This window comes from Paroedura picta, chromosome 13 (genome assembly GCF_049243985.1).
Source record: "Paroedura picta isolate Pp20150507F chromosome 13, Ppicta_v3.0, whole genome shotgun sequence".
Taxonomy (NCBI): Eukaryota; Metazoa; Chordata; class Lepidosauria; order Squamata; family Gekkonidae; genus Paroedura; species Paroedura picta.
In genome coordinates this window covers 10,478,354-10,497,892 of record NC_135381.1, presented here as the reverse complement: position 1 = coordinate 10,497,892, position 19,539 = coordinate 10,478,354, and the positions used below count along the sequence as shown (strand labels likewise).

General features: G+C 48.4%; 1 protein-coding gene across 2 annotated transcripts in view; it reads right to left on the bottom strand.

Annotated features, from left to right (window-relative positions):
* Positions 1-3,152: 3,152 nt before the first annotated feature.
* Positions 3,153-19,539, bottom strand: part of KSR2 (kinase suppressor of ras 2) — a 177,237-nt gene continuing 160,850 nt past the window's right edge. The window contains exons 17-20 of one of the 2 annotated variants that reach the window (XM_077307487.1): positions 18,754-18,885; positions 12,962-13,091; positions 11,968-12,101; positions 3,153-8,576 (exon numbers count right to left, since the gene is read on the bottom strand). In XM_077307487.1, the coding sequence (XP_077163602.1) occupies positions 8,570-8,576; positions 11,968-12,101; positions 12,962-13,091; positions 18,754-18,885 (403 nt within the window). In that variant the 3' untranslated portion in view covers positions 3,153-8,569. Of the gene's footprint in view, positions 8,577-10,361; positions 12,102-12,961; positions 13,092-18,753; positions 18,886-19,539 lie in introns of those variants that run through there. The other variant, XM_077307489.1, reaches the window with a different exon arrangement.

Here is a 19,539-nt window from a genome sequence, read left to right as displayed (position 1 = left end):
CATGTGAAGGTTGATACCATCCGTTGTTCGCTAGCGTATACTATCCCTTCCCTGTCCGTGCAGTGGGGGATGTGTGGCACGGGAGGGGCACTGAAATTGCAAGAGGGAGCCCACCCAAGTTCCATTCCACGAGCTCTTCACGAGAGTGGAATGGCCCAGCGCCCTGGAGCGGTCTCTGGGGGGTAGACCGCATGCCGTCTGCCTGCCTGCAGCAGCCATTAACATTAATGGGAATTAAGGGCATGCAGTGGGAGCAGGTGGAACATCTGCGTCTAAGCCAAGCTTGCCGTTCCAATGGGGCATTTAAGTTCCCTGTCAGCAGCTGCAACAAAATAAACTGGGTTGCGGAGAGCATTTGCTTCCTCTGTCGCCGACTGACAAACTAAGAATTCCTCCCCCGTTAGACGGCTGACGCTAGACCAGATGACCATGGACTACAATTCCCACAAGCCCCTGCTAGTGCTGGCAGGGGCTCATGGGAATTGTAGTCCATGGTCATCTGGAGTGCCACAGTCTGGCCATCCCCTTGTCTAAACTAATTTCTGTATTAGAATTGCACAAGTTGGAGGCCGGGTTGTCAACCTCTACATGGTGGCGGGAAATCTCTTAGGATTACAATGGATTTCCAGCTGGCAGAGGTCAGTTCCTCTGAAGAACATGGCTGCCTTGGAAGGTGGGCTCTACAGCATTATATCCCACTCAAGTCCCTTGCCTCCCCAGACCTCACCCTCCTCAGGTGCAGCTCCCCAAATCTCCAGGGGTTTCCCAACCTGGAGCTGGCGAGCCTCACTGGAGGCCCATGAAGACTCAAGATACGGAGGCAAAGAACAGTTGGGAGAACTCTTCCTCCAGTACCCTGCAGGTTCTTGGAGAAGTGAGCGGCCAGATTTACTTCCCTTCAGGCTGGCCTCCCCTTTAACTAATGCTCAACTCCTCTCAGCTTCCTGTGCCTCCTGGAGCAAGCGTGTCATTGTTGGGCCATTTAATGGTGTTTTTCTTTCTGGGTATCTACCTTGTTTGTAGGTGGCCTCTTTGGGTAGAGAAAAGCGGCCTATAAGAACCAGCTCTTCTTCTTCTTCAGTAATATCAGGGCTCTCTCAGCCTCACCCACCTCACAGGGTGTCTGTTGTGGGGAGAGGAATGGGAAGGCGATTGGAAGCTGCTTTGAGACTCCTTCGGGTAGAGAAAAGCGGTATATAAGTATCAACTCTTCTTCTGTCTGTCTACTATTCATAGGAAAGGGCCTTACCATTAATGGGGAAAAGTCAGACAGAACTCTCTGAAATGGAGAGAAAGAGAGAGAAAAGGGAGGGTGGGAAGAGAAGATCTAAAGCTACCAGGGCGGATCTGTAAATAAACCCACGTCTCCATGGAGCTCGCCAATAAATCTGAGCTACCGGATGACCTCCCTCGCTCCCTCGGATCTCCTATTAGATGGTATTGTGGTGATTTCCCTCTATATTTTCCACATTGAAGGACTGGTTATTTTTAAACCGGATAAAATCTAGAGATAAAAAGCTGGGCGTTGAGGAGGAGCCGGGACGTCAACAAGAAAGATCAGGGAGAGGAGAGAGAGGGGGAAAAATGAGAGACGTGGTTTTAATCACAAAGACTTTCAAAAATAAGAACATGTGATGCCAATAATACATCGGCATCAATAACATCACAAAGCAGGATTCGCCCTTAGCGGAGGGCAGCTCTTCCACCCCTTCTGTTCTGCAACAGTTGAACCTCCTGGGTCTCTTTATCCCACCTCCCTTGATCCAAAATATCCCAATCAGTTTCTTTTGGAACTTCCCAGCATTGCAGAGGCTCCAGAGAAAAAGGGTTGAGAAAGAGCACCGTTAAGATAATGTGCTATTTCATTGCAAGGCATACGATTGTTCCACGAGGGAACATGCAAACGCCTGTTTTAGCATGTTTTGCCCCATGGGGAAAACAGTTCCTTTGGAAGGTGCAGCAAAGGAATTTACATTTTATAGATGTTCCCCTGCATATAACATGCACTCACCTAAGTAGCACATGACCTTCGTTCTAGGACATGGCAGGAAAGTGCTATACAGGTCCTCAGAATTAGTCTTCATATTAAAATCGGTTCAAGCATTCCTCATCGTGGTAGTGTTTATCTGTGGACCCAAAAGTATTGCTGGCAAAGGGGAAAAGGCAAGCAAAATAAAGCTGCCTTTTCACTTATTTATCTGTACTTTTTATGTCAGTGTGGGATCCTCTACAGCAGGAGTAGTCAACCTGTGGTCCTCCAGATGTCCATGGACTACAATCCCCATGAGCCCCTGCTAGTGCTGGCAGGGGCTCATGGGAATTGTAGTCCATGGACATCTGGAGGACCACAGGTTGACTACCCCTCAATTTATTTTTTTTAACCATTGGGAAACCCTTGAAACATTCTTCAGGCTTTGAGAAACCCCAGAAACGGCACGATCAGACAAAATATGGTTGGGAAGCAGAGCTGTGTACACACCCACCCGGGCCCCATCCCCTGGCCCCTTCCCACCCCCTCCAGGCTCACCATTGATCATTTGGGGAGCAGGGGGGCAGTTCACTCGGTAACTGTTTAGCAAATTTAAAAAACATATTTAAAATGATTAAAAATAGAGCCTCTTGTGGTGCAGAGTGGTAAGGCAGCAGACATGCAGTCTGAAAGCTCTGCCCATGAGGCTGGGAGTTCGATCCCAGCAGCCGGCTCAAGGTTGACTCAGCCTTCCATCCTTCCGAGGTCGGTAAAATGAGTACCCAGCTTGCTGGGGGGTAAACGGTAATGACTGGGGAAGGCACTGGCAAACCACCCCGTATTGAGTCTGCCATGAAAACGCTAGAGGGCGTCACCCCAAGGGTCAGACATGACTCGGTGCTTGCACAGAGGGATACCTTTACCTTTACCTTTATTAAAAATAATTAATTCCCAGCCATTCGGGAATAAATCTTTGTTGGTCTTGAAGTTGCCGGTGGACTCAAATTTTGTTTGGATATGTGTGTTGGATATCTCTATTTTGCGAAGCACCCTGACAGTCCGTGCAAAAAACGATGCAACCCCATCGTTTCCCAGGCCCTTTATGGGCAAAACAGGGATTATATTCTGTGCTAATTATAGAGAGCCCTGCTTGCAGCCATGTGGTGCTGACACACCTCGTCAAGCCGGTCACCCGGAGGAAGCTGCTACCCTTGCAGAACCAAAAGCGCCACTGGGATCCATAGCCTAGTTTGCCCGTAACCTGCATAGGCTGCGGATGGAAGCCGGGCGAACTCCTCTGCCAGCCGGCTGCCCCTTCCCCCAAATCTGCCTCCTGAATATAAATTGCTTTGAAAAATAAATGGGTTGCAATCTAGAAGTAGCAAACCCTTCCAGTTTCCTGCAAATGTACTAATCTCTGCAAGGCATGTCAGGAGACACACACATACACCCCTTGGACGCCCTCTTCTTTCTACCCTCGCTTTGGAAGACGCAGGTGCTTGCATCTTTGTGTCAACAGAGCGTGAGAATGGGAAGAAGGGTCGATCTTCAAATCGGGGCCCAGGCCAGCCACTGACATATGGGTGCGCACTTCTTCCCAAACTCCCTGCAAGCCTTCAGAGTGTCTGCACACTTCTGGCGTCTTCCGGCTCCCCCACCACGGTCTGAAATGCGGCGTCTGCCCAATGTGCTGGCTGGATGCCGAGCCAGACTCATTTTCTGACCAAACTTGTTGGGCTTTTTAATTATGCCTCTAAGAGCCATTAAACTCGAGCTGCCGAGGTGTGGCCAGTTCTGAGCAAGCAGGACTTGGCTAATGGCCTCCCAGTGGAATCGGGTTTTTAGAAGAATGGATAAACAGATAAATAAAACACCCCCCCCCACAGTGAGTCTAAGGCTCCAGCCCTGACCAGAGCAAACCGGCCTTCCTTAAGAAATAACCCCCCCCCCGAGCTTTCAAGAGTCCTGAATCCAGAGGAGAGAAATCTGGCAGTAGTGGGTGGGATGGCTGGGGAGTGGAAGGAAAGCACAACTCTAATAAGTCAGCTTATATTTATGGTGGCAGGAGGGGGAAGCTCAGGTAGCATCACATCAACAGTTCAAAGAGGAAAAACAAGACAGAGCTTGTTCTCAAACTGAAAACCACATCCCAGGAATTTATTTCCAAATTAGGGGCCAAGCTCGTTGCATTCAGGAATACAACAGGTGCTAGATTGGGGTGGGGTGGAAGAACTCTGCAGATGGCCTCCCTCTACCCCCAGGACCTGGAAAGGCTGCAGGCAGTTCTTAGGGAACTCACTGGCAGGGGCAGCTCTCATGCGGCAGGGATCTGCAGCCTCCGAGCCTCAGAGGGAAGTGGAGGGAGGAGGGGGTGGTCAGGGGTGGGGGGGGGCAGAAGGTGATTGGCTGGCCACTGGACAGGTTTAAACTATGTGTAGAATGGGAACAGCTAGATATCGGGGGGGGGGGAATTTCAGTCAGAGTCATTCTGCAGTGGAATCAACTGGAGTGCGGACTTCTAATCTGGCGATCCGGGCTTGATTCCCCGCTCCCCCACATGCAGCCAGCTGGGTGACCTTGGGCCAGCCATAGTCCTGCTAGAGCTGTTCTGACTGGGCAGCAGTATCAGGGCTCTCTCAGCCTCACAGGCTGCCTGTTGTAGGGAGAGGAAAGGGAAGGCGACTGTGTACCACTTTGAGACACCTTGTATCTCCACAGTTGTTCATTAATCAGACAAAGAGTGCGTGCCCTTGAAAGCTCATGCCTTGAATATATCTTTGTTGTTCTTAAGGGTGCTGTTTTTGTTGTGACATTCTGAGAAAGGCTTTCAAAAAGTGGGGGAAGCTTAGGAGGTATGTGTGGACTGATTTGGGGTATTTTGACTCTCTCTATAGACCTAATGGGCCCCCCAAAAATGGCCAATGATGGGCCTGGAGGGGGTGGGAAGGTGAGAGGCTCCAGGTGGACATGTACAGTTATGCTTCCCGACCTTATTTTGTATGATCGCACCCCTTCTGGGATTTCTCAAAGCCTGAAGAATGTTTCAGGGGTTTCTCCATAGTAAAAAAAGTAGAGAAAGGCTGCCTTAGACCATCTTTAGGTCACTGGGATAAAAACTGGATTAACTTCAGTAGAAAAGAAGGAAGACTTTATTACTGATGTCCTTCTTATCACATGCTCGTAATCCATATGAAAATGAAAGATTCCCTTTTCGTGTCTTTTTAAATCACACTGAATTCCGCACTGGATAATGCACTTTCAGTGTGCTTTTGCAGCGGGATTTTCCTGTGCAGAACAGGAACATCTACTTCAAAAGTGCATTGATAGCACATTATCTAGTGTGTGCAGAATGGGCCCAGCCAGTTTGTCTCTTTGGCACTTTCCAGAATGAGATTCAAAACACATCATCTAGCGCGAAACTCTGCTCTCTCTCCTTGAGCTTTACCTACACTCGTTCTGTTTTTATGTTTGCCATTTTTAGATGCTTTAGGATGCTTTAGATGCTTTGGATGCTTTAGGATCCTGCATTGAGCAGGGGGTTGGACTAGATGGCCTGCATGGCCCCTTCCAACTCTATGATTCTGTGATTCTATGATTTTGACAACGAGGGGTTTGAAGGGCAGGAAGGGAGAGAAGAGAGAGACCTTATTTTAAGGCCATCTTTCCCCTTTCTTTTTGCTGGAATGTCAACCAGGTGGTTCTTTTTTAAGGAGGGAAAATCTACCTGTGCGCTTACTTCCATGCCTAGCGGAGGTTTTGCCCCTGATTTTTCCCTGCGCTTATCAAGTGGCTGAGAGTGATGAGACAAAACCTCCGAGGTTGTGTCAAGGATGACCAGGGTGATGCATGATTCTCAATTACCCTCAAGTGCTGCAACCTGCTTGAGCACCCTGCTGAGACCCCTGGAGTGCCTGGCTTTCGGCCACCCTCGGATGCTTCAACCCTGCTGCCTGCCAGTTCTCTCCTCCTCTAAAATCCTTCAGCAGAAAGCTGCCCCCCTTCAAGACAGCAAACAATCACCACCACCAAGAGTCACACATCACTGCTATGCTTCCTGGTGCTTTCAAGTCTCTACAGAATGCACTGTCCTTGCAAATTTCCCACACAGCCGTTTACATTGTAAAGATGCCAAGGAATGTTCCATTTGTTTAGATCAGGGGTAGTCAAATTACAGCCCTCCAGATGTCCATGGACTACAATTCCCATGAGCCCCTGCCAGTTGTAGTCTATGGACATCTGGAGGGCTGCAGTTTGGCTACCCCTGGTTTAGATTATGGATGCCCAACCAGGGTTCTGTGGGAGCTGTGGAGGGGGTCCATGGCCTTTCTCCTCCTGATTTAATGGACTCAGATACAAGCAAGGGAACCAACATCTTCCATTGAGCTCTCCTGTGGTTTCTGCTTCTGGGAGGGAGTGGAGGCTGCACATCTACTCTCATCTTAAGCCCTACTCTCACTTTAAGCACCTTAAGCCCTCCTGTCTTTCTCTCTCCCTCAGTCCTCCTTGAGACTGCTTGTTAATGTGGCCGGTGACATCGCTTCCTGGTGTGTGTGGCAGGGAGGCGTGGCCAGCTGATGTCACTTCCGGGATTCCTCGAAGTCTGAAAATTTTTTTCAGGGGTTCCTCCGTGGCCAAAAGGTTGAAAATGGCTGGTTGAGATCCTTATAGCATGCTTTTTGACCCAGTGGGGTCCCCAAAGTGGCTGATGGTGCTGTTCTCTCCTGCTCCGTTGTATACCTGCAACTACCACCCTGTGAAGCATCCTGTACATGAGATGTCAAGCTTGGCTGGAGCCTTTCGCCCTCATGTGACCTTCAGGGAGCAGACCACATATCCCCCTAGCACCATGGGTCCTGGCTCAGGTGTTCCTCATGGCTGCTTTTACATAAAGTGAAAGACATGAGGATAGCCACTCCCTGGCATCTCTTCTGAATGGCCCCTAAAGGTAAAGGTAAAGGTATCCCCTGTGCAAGCACCGAGTCATGTCTGACCCTTGGGGTGACGCCCTCTAGCGTTTTCATGGCAGACTCAATACGGGGTGGTTTGCCAGTGCCTTCCCCAGTCATGACCGTTTACCCCCCAGCAAGCTGGGTCCTCATTTTACCGACCTCGGAAGGATGGAAGGCTGAGTCGACCTTGAGCCGGCTGCTGGGATTGAACTCCCAGCCTTATGGGCAAAGCTTTCAGACGGCTGCCTTACCACTCTGCGCCACAAGAGGCTCTTGAATGGCCCCTAAGAGGACACTAAAACACAGCTGAGTCCCGATGCAGTTCCCAGGGAGAGCTAGGCCTGAGAGTCAACAGGTCAGCAGCCCTGACCCAAAGGCAACGAAGCACTGAAAAATCCCTTTTCTTGGTAGGCAACTTAGGTCAGGCCCTAGATCAGTCGGGAGAGCAATGACTTCTGGGAGTGGGCAATACTTTCCTTCCCCTCGTTGGAGGAATTGGGGACCTAGAGATGGCAATGCACACACACACACACACACAACTTTTGCAATTGCCTCGCCAAGAGCATTAAGTCAGTTTTGCAAAAAGTCTCCTGGGAAGGGTTCCTGCAAAACTGCAGCAGGTGTCAGCTGGTCAAGAATCCCAGAGAAATAAATGTGCCTACAGTAACATGGATTAGGTGTTTCAAAACACACAAAATGACTCTGTGCATGTCGGGGGCCTGTCCTGTCATCTCTGGCATCTCTGGCACGGCACTGTCGAATGTACAAGGATGTACGTGGGAGACCAGCTATTTACCCATTCACAAGTGGCTCCTGATAGCGATACAGCCATACAGGTGGGGCAGGGTGGAGGCAGGGACAGGATGGCGAGCGTTGTGGTTGGCTTGTAGAACTGAGAGATAAGCAGCAGGAAGAACAACAGGCACCAAATACCAGGCACCAAAAGAATCAGAAGCTGTCGATGTAGAGTGGAGCATGAAGGAGAAGGGGGGGGGGGGGGCGCGACAGGAAACCTTCTCTGATGGCACGTGAGCCCCCCGAAAGCTCAGCTTAGGGCTCTGCTCCCAGAGAAACCTGCTTAGGATGGAAACAGCTGAAATGCCCTCCTCTGCCATCAGGCAGGCAATGTGGCAGATGGTTGAGCAACATTTGTCTTCAAAAGAATGAAAGAAAACCTCAAAGAGAAAGAGGGGGAGAGGGGGAGGGAGAGAGAGAACACAGCAGCTTCTGAGGGGGGCCAGTTGGGTCCAAGGAAATTCTGAGGCTCCTCATTGATTGGTCTAACGAGGGACCGGAACTGGTGGGAGGAGCCTGAGGGTTCAATGCCTCCCGTAAAGTACCCCTAGATGGTTTGCAGTCAGGCGGGCAGGCAGAAGGCGACCCCACGGGAAGCAATTAAGCATCCGCTGCCAATGTTCCAACCTGCCCTCCATTCGACATGCAGGACCCTTCAAGGCCCACTGGATTGAGCACGGTGCTCCTCCTGCTCCGCGGACGCCGCGGCGGTCCCAGAGGTCTGAGCCAAGGAGCGTTTTCTTTGTTCCTGCCATGCTCCCTGGTTCGCCGTCCCCCTCTGGCCTTCCATGCAGTCAGGAGGGGTGGAGGAGAAACAGAAAGGCGTAAGAAAGGCACCATCCCTCTGCGCCATCTGTCACAGCCTGGGAAAATGGAGAGACACAAATGAAGAATGATGATTATCGCTCAAGCGCCTCAAAATCTAGGAGAGGTATGACGGGCTCGGTGAGAAAGAACGAGCCCCGCCTGCAGTCTTGTGATCTGAAAGGGACACATAAAGAAAAGGGGGAGGGGGGATGCCAACGGGCCAGGAAGGAAAAGCGGGAAGACGTGCAGAAAAGGGCAATCAAAAGCATCACGCGGTCGAGACGACAGCTCGGAACATCTCAAGCACTGGTTCTCAACCTGGGGGGTCGGGACCCCTTTGGGGGGCGAACGACCCATTCACAGGGGTTGCGGCAGAGCAAGTAGCTTGTCTGGCCAACCACACAACAGCCTTGCAGAGTAGATCGAGATAGAGCGTTCATCTGTCTGGAGCAGCGGAAAAGAGCGAGATCAGCATGGTGGGACAAGAGGCAGAACTGAACTGAGAAACCCCCCAAAAGACCAATTTATATATCATCGTGGACAATGGATGTTCATGCCATTGGTCAGTTTCGGGAAAATTTAGGGGGGAACTGCAAGTGCAGTTCTTGCTTAAAGGCTCCTTCTCTCCCCGCTTTGTAGATCTTCCCAGGCTCTAAACATGCCCAAGAACAGAAACGGCTTGCCGTGTTCACTCCAGCTGAGAGCAGACAGTTGGCTTAGCAACAGGGGGATGATGTTTGGGGGACAGCCTTAAATTTATCCCCTAGGGAGATCTGTAAACAGGCAGAGGAGGAGAAGAGCACTGAAGGCAGGCATCGGATTGCCTCGGTTAGTATTTCCTAAAGCCAGATTTTTCATTATTGCTGGGCTGGCTGATAAGCTCTGAGCCCTTGACCTAAATACATGTGCATGCCAAAAAGCCAGGGCTTAATTTGAGTCAAAGCTCAGCTTTGGAACCTGCTCTGAATGCCTGACTCAGCCAGGGAACTGTCGTCTGGTTCAAAGTAACCTTAGTCATTTGTGTGAGCTCCTGTCAATTAATGTCGACTGAGTTTCCGTACAAGTAAAAACAGCCCTGAGGCAAGAAAGGAGCATGCGTCCTTTGTTTTTTTTTAGATGATCCACATGTGTGTCGTATCCAGCCTGTCCTAGAAGAGGCACTCTGTCGGTTGTATGGGAAAGAGTAGTAGGATGTAATACCGGATTCTGGCCACCTGTCGTGGTGGTGCTGCAGAGCAGCGGGCTGGAGCCGGCTGGCAGCTTTCTCCTTCTGCAAGCAATAAGGTTGCGCTTAGTTGTAACTGCTGTTCAGTGAGTGGTATTCTGTGCAAGCACACATGGGGCTCTACTTTCTCAGGCCTGACATGGAGGAACCTTTTAAACAACAGTTTAATTAGCATCAGCTGAGAAAGTCCACTGACATCAGCGCATCTCGACGTCGAGGAGACAAACTGCCTCAGGTGGTGATAGATGGGGTGATGCCCAAATTCTCTTCCATTTCCCTCACTGGAAGGCTAGAGGCAGCCCTAGACAGGGTAGAGGACACCAACAGGAGTGGCACTCAGCTCAGCCTTTTGGGCTATCTCTCCTTGTTGGGTTGAAGAGCTGAGTTTCCAGACGAGCCACTCTTCCTTGAGGAGGTGTTCTCAATTTTGGGGGTGATTTGGTGGCAAAGGTGAGGTATTATCAAAGCCTTCTCTCAGACAGAGGAGACAGGCTGAGTGTTCTTCATTTTGGGCCCTTTTCGCCTCACGTTTATTTAATTTATTTATTTAAACAAGGCCATGTCCTCACCAAACATGGCTGATGAGATCAGAATTTGTAAGTCGTTCACTTCTCATCTTGTATCTGAGGCTTGCTGAACGGCCCTCTCTCAGTGGTGGCAAAAAGAGAACTAAGGGAGGAATGATCATCACTCCCACCTCATGTGAGTTTTGGGTGGGGAAGTCAGCCTCCTCTGGGAGTAGAGGGGAGGGGGGAGCATTCCTGGGATCTAACAATGCCATTTAAAAGCTTGCCATCTCTCCTCCCTGGCAGGCCTGCAAAAGTGCAGTCCCCAACAACAAGGAAGATATGAGACGGCACAGTAGCCACGAAGGTGAGCAAAGGGTCTCACTGGTATGACCCCCAGTTTGTACGGTGGGGGAGGCCTTTGTGGATTCTGTCTAATGCAAATCCTATGAACAAATCCCACATCATGCCACTCAGGATATGCCTTCTCATTTCTACTGCAATGGAGATTAGAAAACACAATGCTATCTGCTTCTTGGGTGAGACGCATCTATTTATTACACAATATACAAGAGACGAATGACTCTTAGACGACCATTTTATGACCGGTTCATCTCACTGAGCATTATGCACTCCTGTGAATCAAGGATGGCATTTTCGATAATTTGAGGCCTGTTCATGTCGTCGAGTATTAGGTTTCTCTGTGAATTGAGACTGATATTTTCTTCTCCTCTAGCCTTTGAACATTTGCCAGACTTTACATTTCAAAAGAGCAGGGGGGAAGAAATACCCCCCCCCAAAAAAAAAAGAGAGAAGAGAGTAAGAGGGGCAAATGAAATCTAAAGCTGACTTAAAGACAGAAAGTGAGGCTGAGGAGAAAATCGTTTTAAAATCTTGAAGAGAAAATCTTAACAAACAAAAAAACAACAGTCAGGAAATAAAAACAGCATAAAAGGTACAACTGCCTCCTATACCAGCATCAAATATGCCTGAGCAATGTACAAGGATAATACAAGGTTAATAAATGTGTATAGTTGTAGGACTTTCACAGAACGACTCCCAAAACATTTCACATCAAGCAAAAATTGTTAACATATTTCAAAGGACATTAAGATCTAGCATTCAAAATCTATTCATGATCTCCAGTAGGGTTGGGCGCTTCGGTGTCCGAAATGGCCGTTCACGCCCGAAACAGACAACACTATGACATGGAGGGGGGGGGGAGGGAAGGCATATGCAACCAAACCTAATCCCCAGTTCTAAAGAATCAAATTGGCCTCAACCAGGAGCAGGGCCTTTCTGGCCGTGGCCCCAGCCTGGCAGAAGACTTCCTGATAGTACCGGAGCCCTGCAGGACCATGGACAGTTCCACAAGGCTGTTAAGACCCTGAATATAACATGAAGAATTCCACTGGCCTCCCTACCCAAATGCATCCAAACCCGAAAACTCTTATCACCCACCGCCTCCCCTTCTCTTTCCCATGAGTAGTGAGTGACCCAGGCAAATTAGTTTTACTTTTTAAACTTCTGAAATCTAACTTATAATATTTTAGATCCTTCTCTATATTTCCATATAAGAGTGGGGCATTCTAATTTATATTAAATGTTTTCATTATATCTAACCTGCCCTGAGCCTTCAGGGGAGGATGGGGTATAAATAAAAGAATAAATAAATAAATGAGCAAAAAGTGGTATGACCGGCAGAGGTGGTCTTACTCTGCTGACTTCCAGAAGTGGCCAGGGTGGGAGAGGCGACGGTTCCGCTTCGGCAGTTTCTCCAGCATCTCCATGAGCTTGGTGAACGTCGGCCGTTCTTCCTGTTCGTAGGCCCAGCAGAAGAGAAGAATGTCCTGTGCGGAACGGAACAGGAAGGAAAGGATGAACAGGAGAAAAGAGCCCCCCCCCCCCGGTTAAGCTGAACCACAGACCATAGAGTTGGAAGGGGCCAGACAGGCCATCTAGTCCAACCCACCTGCTCAATGCAGGATCAGCCTAAAGGATAAGTATCTGCCCAGCCGCTGATTATAGAAACATAGAGTTGGAAGGGGCCAGATAGGCCATCTAGTCCAACCCACCAGCTCACTGGGAGTTCAACCGACAGGCCCTTTTAGGACAGAGCATGAAAAAACAGAAGAATCTCACTACTCTATGATAGTACCATAGCTTGAAAAGCAGAGGAAAGTGCTTCAAAGCAACTGCCCTCCTGCTCCCACCCCGACCTGGCTGAGAAAGTCTGGCCTGAGTGCTAGCTTCACAATTACCCTGTGGAGTGGGTTAACCTGACACTGACCGGCCCACGGCTATCCACTGGGCTTCACAAGCAATAGGGTCCGAATCCAATTCAGCTGCATAGTGGCCCTCCATTTAAGTGCCCGGGGGGGGGGGAGACTCTTTTTAAAGTGGTCTGTAAAGTGCTATTCATTTTGATGGTGCATCATGAATGATACTCCTTCCTGTTTATATGTCGTGTGTGTGTATGTGTTGCATATTTACAGCTGGTTTTAACTTTGCTGCCTTACGGACCTTAAGTCGGGTGGAATCATGACATAAAAGTGTTTAATGTAAAATAATATGCATAAATATTATTAACATTAAGTTGTTTCTGAGCCCTGGGCAACTCTGCATTTTGGCAAATGAAAGGCTACTCTGCTCCCATCCGGTCCCTTCCCCTAATTCCCTTTTGCACCCCAAACAACAGGAAGACACCTACCGAGATTTCCTTCCCCATGCCAATTTGGCTAAGATTCGGCTTCATCCCTCGGCCCACTTGCCAAATTATTGCCTCAGCAGGTTGGATCTTGAAAGGCCATTCCCGAGCGTGCAGCTCATACCAGATGGTGCTGTCCAGAGAAAATGGTACAAGAGTTAATAGACACACATGCAATATATGCAGAATCGACTCTTTATTGAATTTATTTGATTTATAGACAGCACCTCTGCAAGCATGCGGGTGATTCACAACATATAAAAACCAGTACATAAATAGTTAGAACTATTGATCATTAAAATGTATTATTCACCCTCAACGTCTCCAGGTAATTCTCAAATTAGAGCTGGAACCCTAGTTGGAGTTTTGTTTAGAGATGCCAGTCCCCAGGTAGGACCTTGGGATCCCCAGGAACTAGAGTTCCTCTCCAGGTGACAGATATCAGCTCCCCTGGAGAAAATGACTCCTTTTCAGGGTGGATTCCTTAGCATTATACTCCACTGAGGTCCTCCCCACTCCATATCCTGCCTACTCCCAGCTCCACCCCTAAAGTCTTCAGTTGTTTCCCAACCCAGAGCTGGCAAACTGTAAACTCCGCCCCCCACCCATATTCTCAACAGACGTCACACATTTCTGTAAAGTGGGAGTCAGGAGGAGGATGGGCATGACTTCTTGAATTGTGTTTTCAGTGTCATGCCCAAGAATGTACCCAGGGGAGGATGGACAAGGGAAGAGGGGTGTGGGGCACAAGCATTTTGCTCATCACACCTTGGTTTTCCCTTTTGGATTGGATTGACAGCCATCTTCAAGTCATGGTTAAGAGTCACAGCTTCTAATCTATCGAGCTGGGTTTGAGTCCCACTCCTCCTCCACATGCAGCCAGCTGGGTGGTCTTGGGCGAGTCACAGTCCTGATTATTGCTTTCCTCAATCTTGTGAGAACTTTCTTAGCCCCACCTACCTCACAGGGTGTCGGTTGTGGGAAAAGGAAGGCAATTGCAAGCCGCTTTGAGACTCCTTCAGGCAGAGAAAAGCAGGGTATGAAAATCAATTCTTCTTTGTTTAAACTGTTTTCTAGTTGTGTAATCCTAGGCGACTTGAATTATTTGATGCATTTCATGCTGTCTCACTAAATTTTATTTTTGCTTAAAATATTTCCCATTCTGCCTTGATTCTCAGGCTGTTTCCTCACTGGAGGCTTCACGCTGGGTTGCAGGCTGGAGTTTGAATCGGGGCAGGTTGCCCTGTCTCTTCCTGTTCCTGCACAGGGGAGCATCTGGACCGGTACACCTTGTCCGCCCTGGATTTGTGCTCCTGCATAGGAGCCAGGGCCACAAAGTTTCCAGTGTGGAAACGGTCTCAGTGAGAACGGTAGGCCCTACAGGAAGTGAATAAAGTTGTTGGCTTTCTGGAGTCATGTAAGTTAGCCAGAGTGGGACACAAGATGCTGAACTCAGCAGGACCTTTGGGTCTGATTGAGCAGGGCTCTTGCTATGTCCTTACTGAGCAAAGCTGCTCAGTTACGGCCCATAAATAGCAGAATTAGATGCATAAATCCCCTCTCGCCACACAAAGGGTGGATGCCTCAGGGTTTTCATGTCTGGGTGAAGGCTCGTCCCATAGCCTGGAGCAATTTCCTCATGCATAAAAGGAGCTGCAATATTTAATGCTACCCTAGCAAGGAAAGCCCAATGGCCTAGTCATAAAATCGCTACAGGGAGAAAGTGTATGTGGATTATCCTCTCCTGAAAGTGCTAATGGGTGGCATGGCACATTAGGTTCAGAAAAGCAGGCAGAGTGCTTTCGGGCGGGACTTATCTAAGCTGAAAATCTATGTTGTGTTAATGCTACTTTAACAGCGACAATTTCACCCAAAGCATCCTGGGAGATACTGAGAGTCATGTATATGAGATTCCCACCCACCTCTCTGAAATTACATTCCCAGGAATGATCCCCTAAATCCATTGAAGTCATATGCATATATTCATTCATTCCTTCTTCCGTTTATTTATGGTCATTGACCAGCATCAGATGTTACCACAGTAACATAATTAAAACATTTTAGCAACCAAGTCACTGAACATCAACCAAAGATTTCCGCACTCTGCTGGCAAGACAGCAGAACTTCACTACCGCAAGGAACATGTTAACTAACAGATCATCGATATATCTAAAGAACTGCCGGAACAAAGGCGAAATCCGATATCCCTGTAAAATCACAATGCAACAGAATATGAGCAATTTATTCTACTGTACCCGAATGGTGAAGTGAGACACGTGCTGAAATCTTTCACTAAAGCAACACTGATGGAAATGCATTGAAATGAGCTCTTGAAACAGCCCAATGGAATTTTGTAAGGGTGATATGTGTGAAGTATCGAGCACCAGAAAATACCTCCCAAGACTTTAATAGACTACATAGGCTTGGAAGAAGGGCCATCTCATTTTGCAGCTCAATTTCAAAAGTCCTTGATAAACCTGTTTGTTTTGCTTGCTCAATATCCCATTTCTAGTAATCATTCAGGAGCTAATCCTATTTTGAGAAGTTTGCTAATTATCTTCGTGCATCAGCTGGGTTGTGGGTTAATGGACAGGAAAAAGGGAATAAGGCCAACAGGTTGAAGGTAAAGTCTCTGCCAGTAGTTAATTATTACTATCCATCCCCTGTTCTCCTTTACTTTTATCAACCTCACCTCCTGCCGGAATACCACACTAGCTGTACATTTCGGGATATTAAAGAGGGCTCTAAGAAAGCCTTCCTGAATTTTCTCTAAAGGAGCAAAACTGGGAAAAGGGCCTAATTGGGCATCATATGTAATTTGAACAAATGCAAGCTTTCTCAACCAGGGTTTTGGGAAAACCTGGGTTTCTTGATGGCCCTGGAAGGGTTTCCCGAATGAGTGGTAGTTAATTAAATTTATATAGTTTTGAACTTTCTTAAAGCATTTATCAGGTACCTTTCTTGGTACTCGAAAGTTGGTGGGGCCATGGGCTGGGTACAGGGTGGGTGCCAGGGGTTGCTAAGCGGACCACTCACAAATATTACAAAGCTGCAAGCCAAGCATCCTTCTGTGGTAGAAGCAGCTATTGCTGAATGTCTGCTCCCTGCATACAACAAAGATGATGCCCTCCTGGGTTATTCTCAAGTGCTTCCTAGTCTAAGGAGGTGGAGGAAAGCCAGGACTGTGGAAGCAGCAAGTGGGCAGCAGGAAAACTACAGGTGGGTGCTATGTGAAGGGCAACTGTGCTAGGTAGCAAAAGCAAAATTCTCACTAGGAAACGGTGGTCGATCACTGCATTTGGACAGTGTGCGTGTGTTAGCATCACAATCCACCTATGGATTCCCCACAGCTTTCTGCCCAAAGATGCCCTCAGTGCAGGGATTTTATGAACAAGCACCAGCATTAACAAGCATGTTTCTCAGACAGCTGAAGGCCATGCAAAGCTATCTCCGTCGTTCGCACTTCAATGGACCTCCGTCCCTCTCTTCAAGACTCAAAAAGGAGGAGACTCCTAAAGAATCTTGGGAGACAGCCTTCAAGGAAAACAACCACTTATTTTTCTTTCCGCCCCTTCAGCCGCCTCTGCGTTCTGAGGCTGCAACCAGTCACAATTAACTCCTTTGCCTCTGCATGTGTTTCCCGTCCACAGATCCAAATGGGGTTATTTTCTCTCTTGGAGAGGCCAGCCAAAGGTAAAGGCTTGTTTCCTATGAGGGGGACTCCTAAAAAGCCATTCTGTTCACAAAGTTTAAAAGCACCATGGTTTCTCTTAATAATGAAATGCTGATGTGCATGCAAGGTATTTCTAGCAACTGTGGCCCATTTTGCAACGGTGGCCTATTTCAGAGACTTCTGCGGGTTCTAAAGACTTATGCTTTTTGTGTGTATGTAAAGTGCAGTCTTGCAATGTATGGCTGTGAAAGTTGGACCATAAGGAAGGCCGAGCATCAAAGAATTAAGGCTTTTGAACTCTGGTGCTGGAGAAGACTCTTGTGAGTCCCTTGGAATGCAAGGCGAACAAACCGGCCAGTGCTAGAGGAGATCAGCCCTGACTGCTCCTTAGAAGGCCAGATCCTGAAGATGAAACTCAAATACTTTGGCCACCACATGAGAAGGAAGGACTCCCTGGAGAAGAGCCTAATGCTGGGAGCGATCGAGGGCAAAAGAAGAAGGGGACGACAGAGAATGAGGCGGCTGGATGGAGTCACTGAAGCAGTCGGTGCGAGCTTAAATGGACTCCGGGGAATGGTAGAGGACAGGAAGGCCTGGAGGATCATTGTCCATGGGGTCGCGATGGGTCGGACACGACTTCGCACCTAACAACAACAACAACAATAGATACACTGTGTATGTACACTGCCCTGAGTTGTTTTCGGGAAGGCAGCCTAGAAATCTAATAAATAAATAAAATAATACAAGGTTTTTGGGATTGCCCAAAAGTTATTTGGCGATGAATTTTATTTTTCCTTTGCAGGCATTGGGGGCATTAAAAAACCTACAGGTGGCTGGGATGTGCCCTCATGTTGCTCCCAACCTTGGCAATCCTATGAACCAATGTCCTCCAAAACGTTAACAGCCATGCTTAGCTTTGTAGACAGTATATCATAGGTGGCGGATTTTATGAGGTCTTTGATGGAACTCCTCAGATTCAGATAAAGCGTGTGTCGGTATTCCAGCTGCCGGGGGAACAAGAACAGGGCATTTCACTCCAGCATTTGGATTTCCTGGAAGTATTCTGGCTGACCTCTGTAGGAAACAGGATACTGGGCTAGGTGGACCCTTGGACAGCTCCTGGATGGCCCCTATCAAGCAACCGTCACTCTGGATTCCAGCAGCTGCTGGACAAATAAGATGGGGAAGCTGATCGGAGAGAGCTGTTTGCTTGCAGACTTCCCGGAAATGCTGGTCACGTCATTATAACCCTTCCCTTGGCTCCACTGAACTCAGAGAGCGTGTCTAGTTCAGCTTTCTTTCCCTTGATCCTCACTGCCACTCAGTGACTTTCAGAGCCAAAGAATGGCTGGCGGAAGGTTGTTCGGTATGCTTCGTGACAGGTGGGATACTGGAACAGGTCTTCCCACTCCTCATTCAGCCCTCTAAACCAGTAGTAGTCAACCTGTGGTCCTCCAGAAGTTCATGGACTACAATTCATTTGCTGGCAGGGGCTCGTAGTCCATGAACATCTGGAGGACCACAGGTTGACTACCCCTGCTCTAAACTCTATTTCCCCAATGTCTGTAATGGATCACCATGGGAAACAGAATCCAGGATGCAGGGAGCACATCTAAGTGGGTCATCTCAGAAGTCTTGTATTATTATTACCTGCCCTGAGCTATCCAGGAAGGGCAGGATACCAAAAAAAGTTTATTGTTCTTGGTGGTGGTGTTATTCAGTGGGGCTTACTTCCAGGAAAGAATTCTCAGGGTTGTAGCCTTAAAGAGAGCTTGTGGGCCAAAGCTAGATGGGACAATGGCCTCATGCCCACCACGGGGGATGCTGCCACCATTAAAGAGATTTAAAAATGCTCTTGATAGTGGAGAGAAAAAACCCTCTCCCAAGATGCATATCCACTGTGTCTGGCTCCTTCCAACTCTATGATTCTATAAGCAGTGGCTGGACAGGGACTGACCCTGGCTGCTTTAGACTGATCCTGCATTGAGCAGGGGGCTGGACTAGATGGCCTGGATGGCCCCTTTCAATTCTAGGATTCTATGGTTCTATAAAACGATTTAATACATTGGCACTCAGGCATGCCTCTCCAATCCCCCAGTCCAGGCACCAAAGGCCCGCTTACCCAAATGCAAAGACATCTGACTGCTTGGAGAAAGGCAGCTTGTCTTCTTCTGTGTCAGGCGAGAGCTGGTGGATGATTTCCGGGGCTAGGTGGCAAAGCCAGCCGTTCTGGATCCGCAGCTTGTTCTCCCTCCTGAATAAAGAAAAAGGACGGCAAGTAAGTCCACCCATGCTGACCTTAGACATGAGTGCAACATTTTTCCAGCTCTAAACTGATATCTGTCCATCCATCATCCATCCATCCGTCCGTCTGTCTTGGTCTCCAAACCCCTCACCATCTTTGTTGCCCTCTTCTGGACACCCTCCAGTTTGTCTACATCCCTCTTCAACTGGGGTGCCCAAAACTGAACACAGTCCTCCAAGTGAATACTGTCCCCTCCTGTCAAAATGTGCAATGCTGGTGGCTACTTTTGAGGAACAGAAACCACCTGGGAACTGTTACTAGCACCTTGTTTGGCCTTAGGTGTTAACTAGAGAGCAAAACTGGCAGAGTAAACTAAAGAATAAGCAGGACACCAATGAGCTACAGTTACACCATCAGCAGAATCCATTTCTGGTGTATATCAATAATGTCTTACAATACAATGCAAAACACTGGGGGGTGGGGGGATGATATAATTTACATCAGCTTGTCTTCTTTGCCATCCAGCATCTCTTTGTGGATTAACCAGGATCAGAGACGGGAAGCACAAACCACATATGGTGGGACTTCACATGTTGCAAATTCGTCTGCAAGTGGTAACTGATATCTAAGCTTCAGCGGCAATCATCAGCTCATCGTGGATCT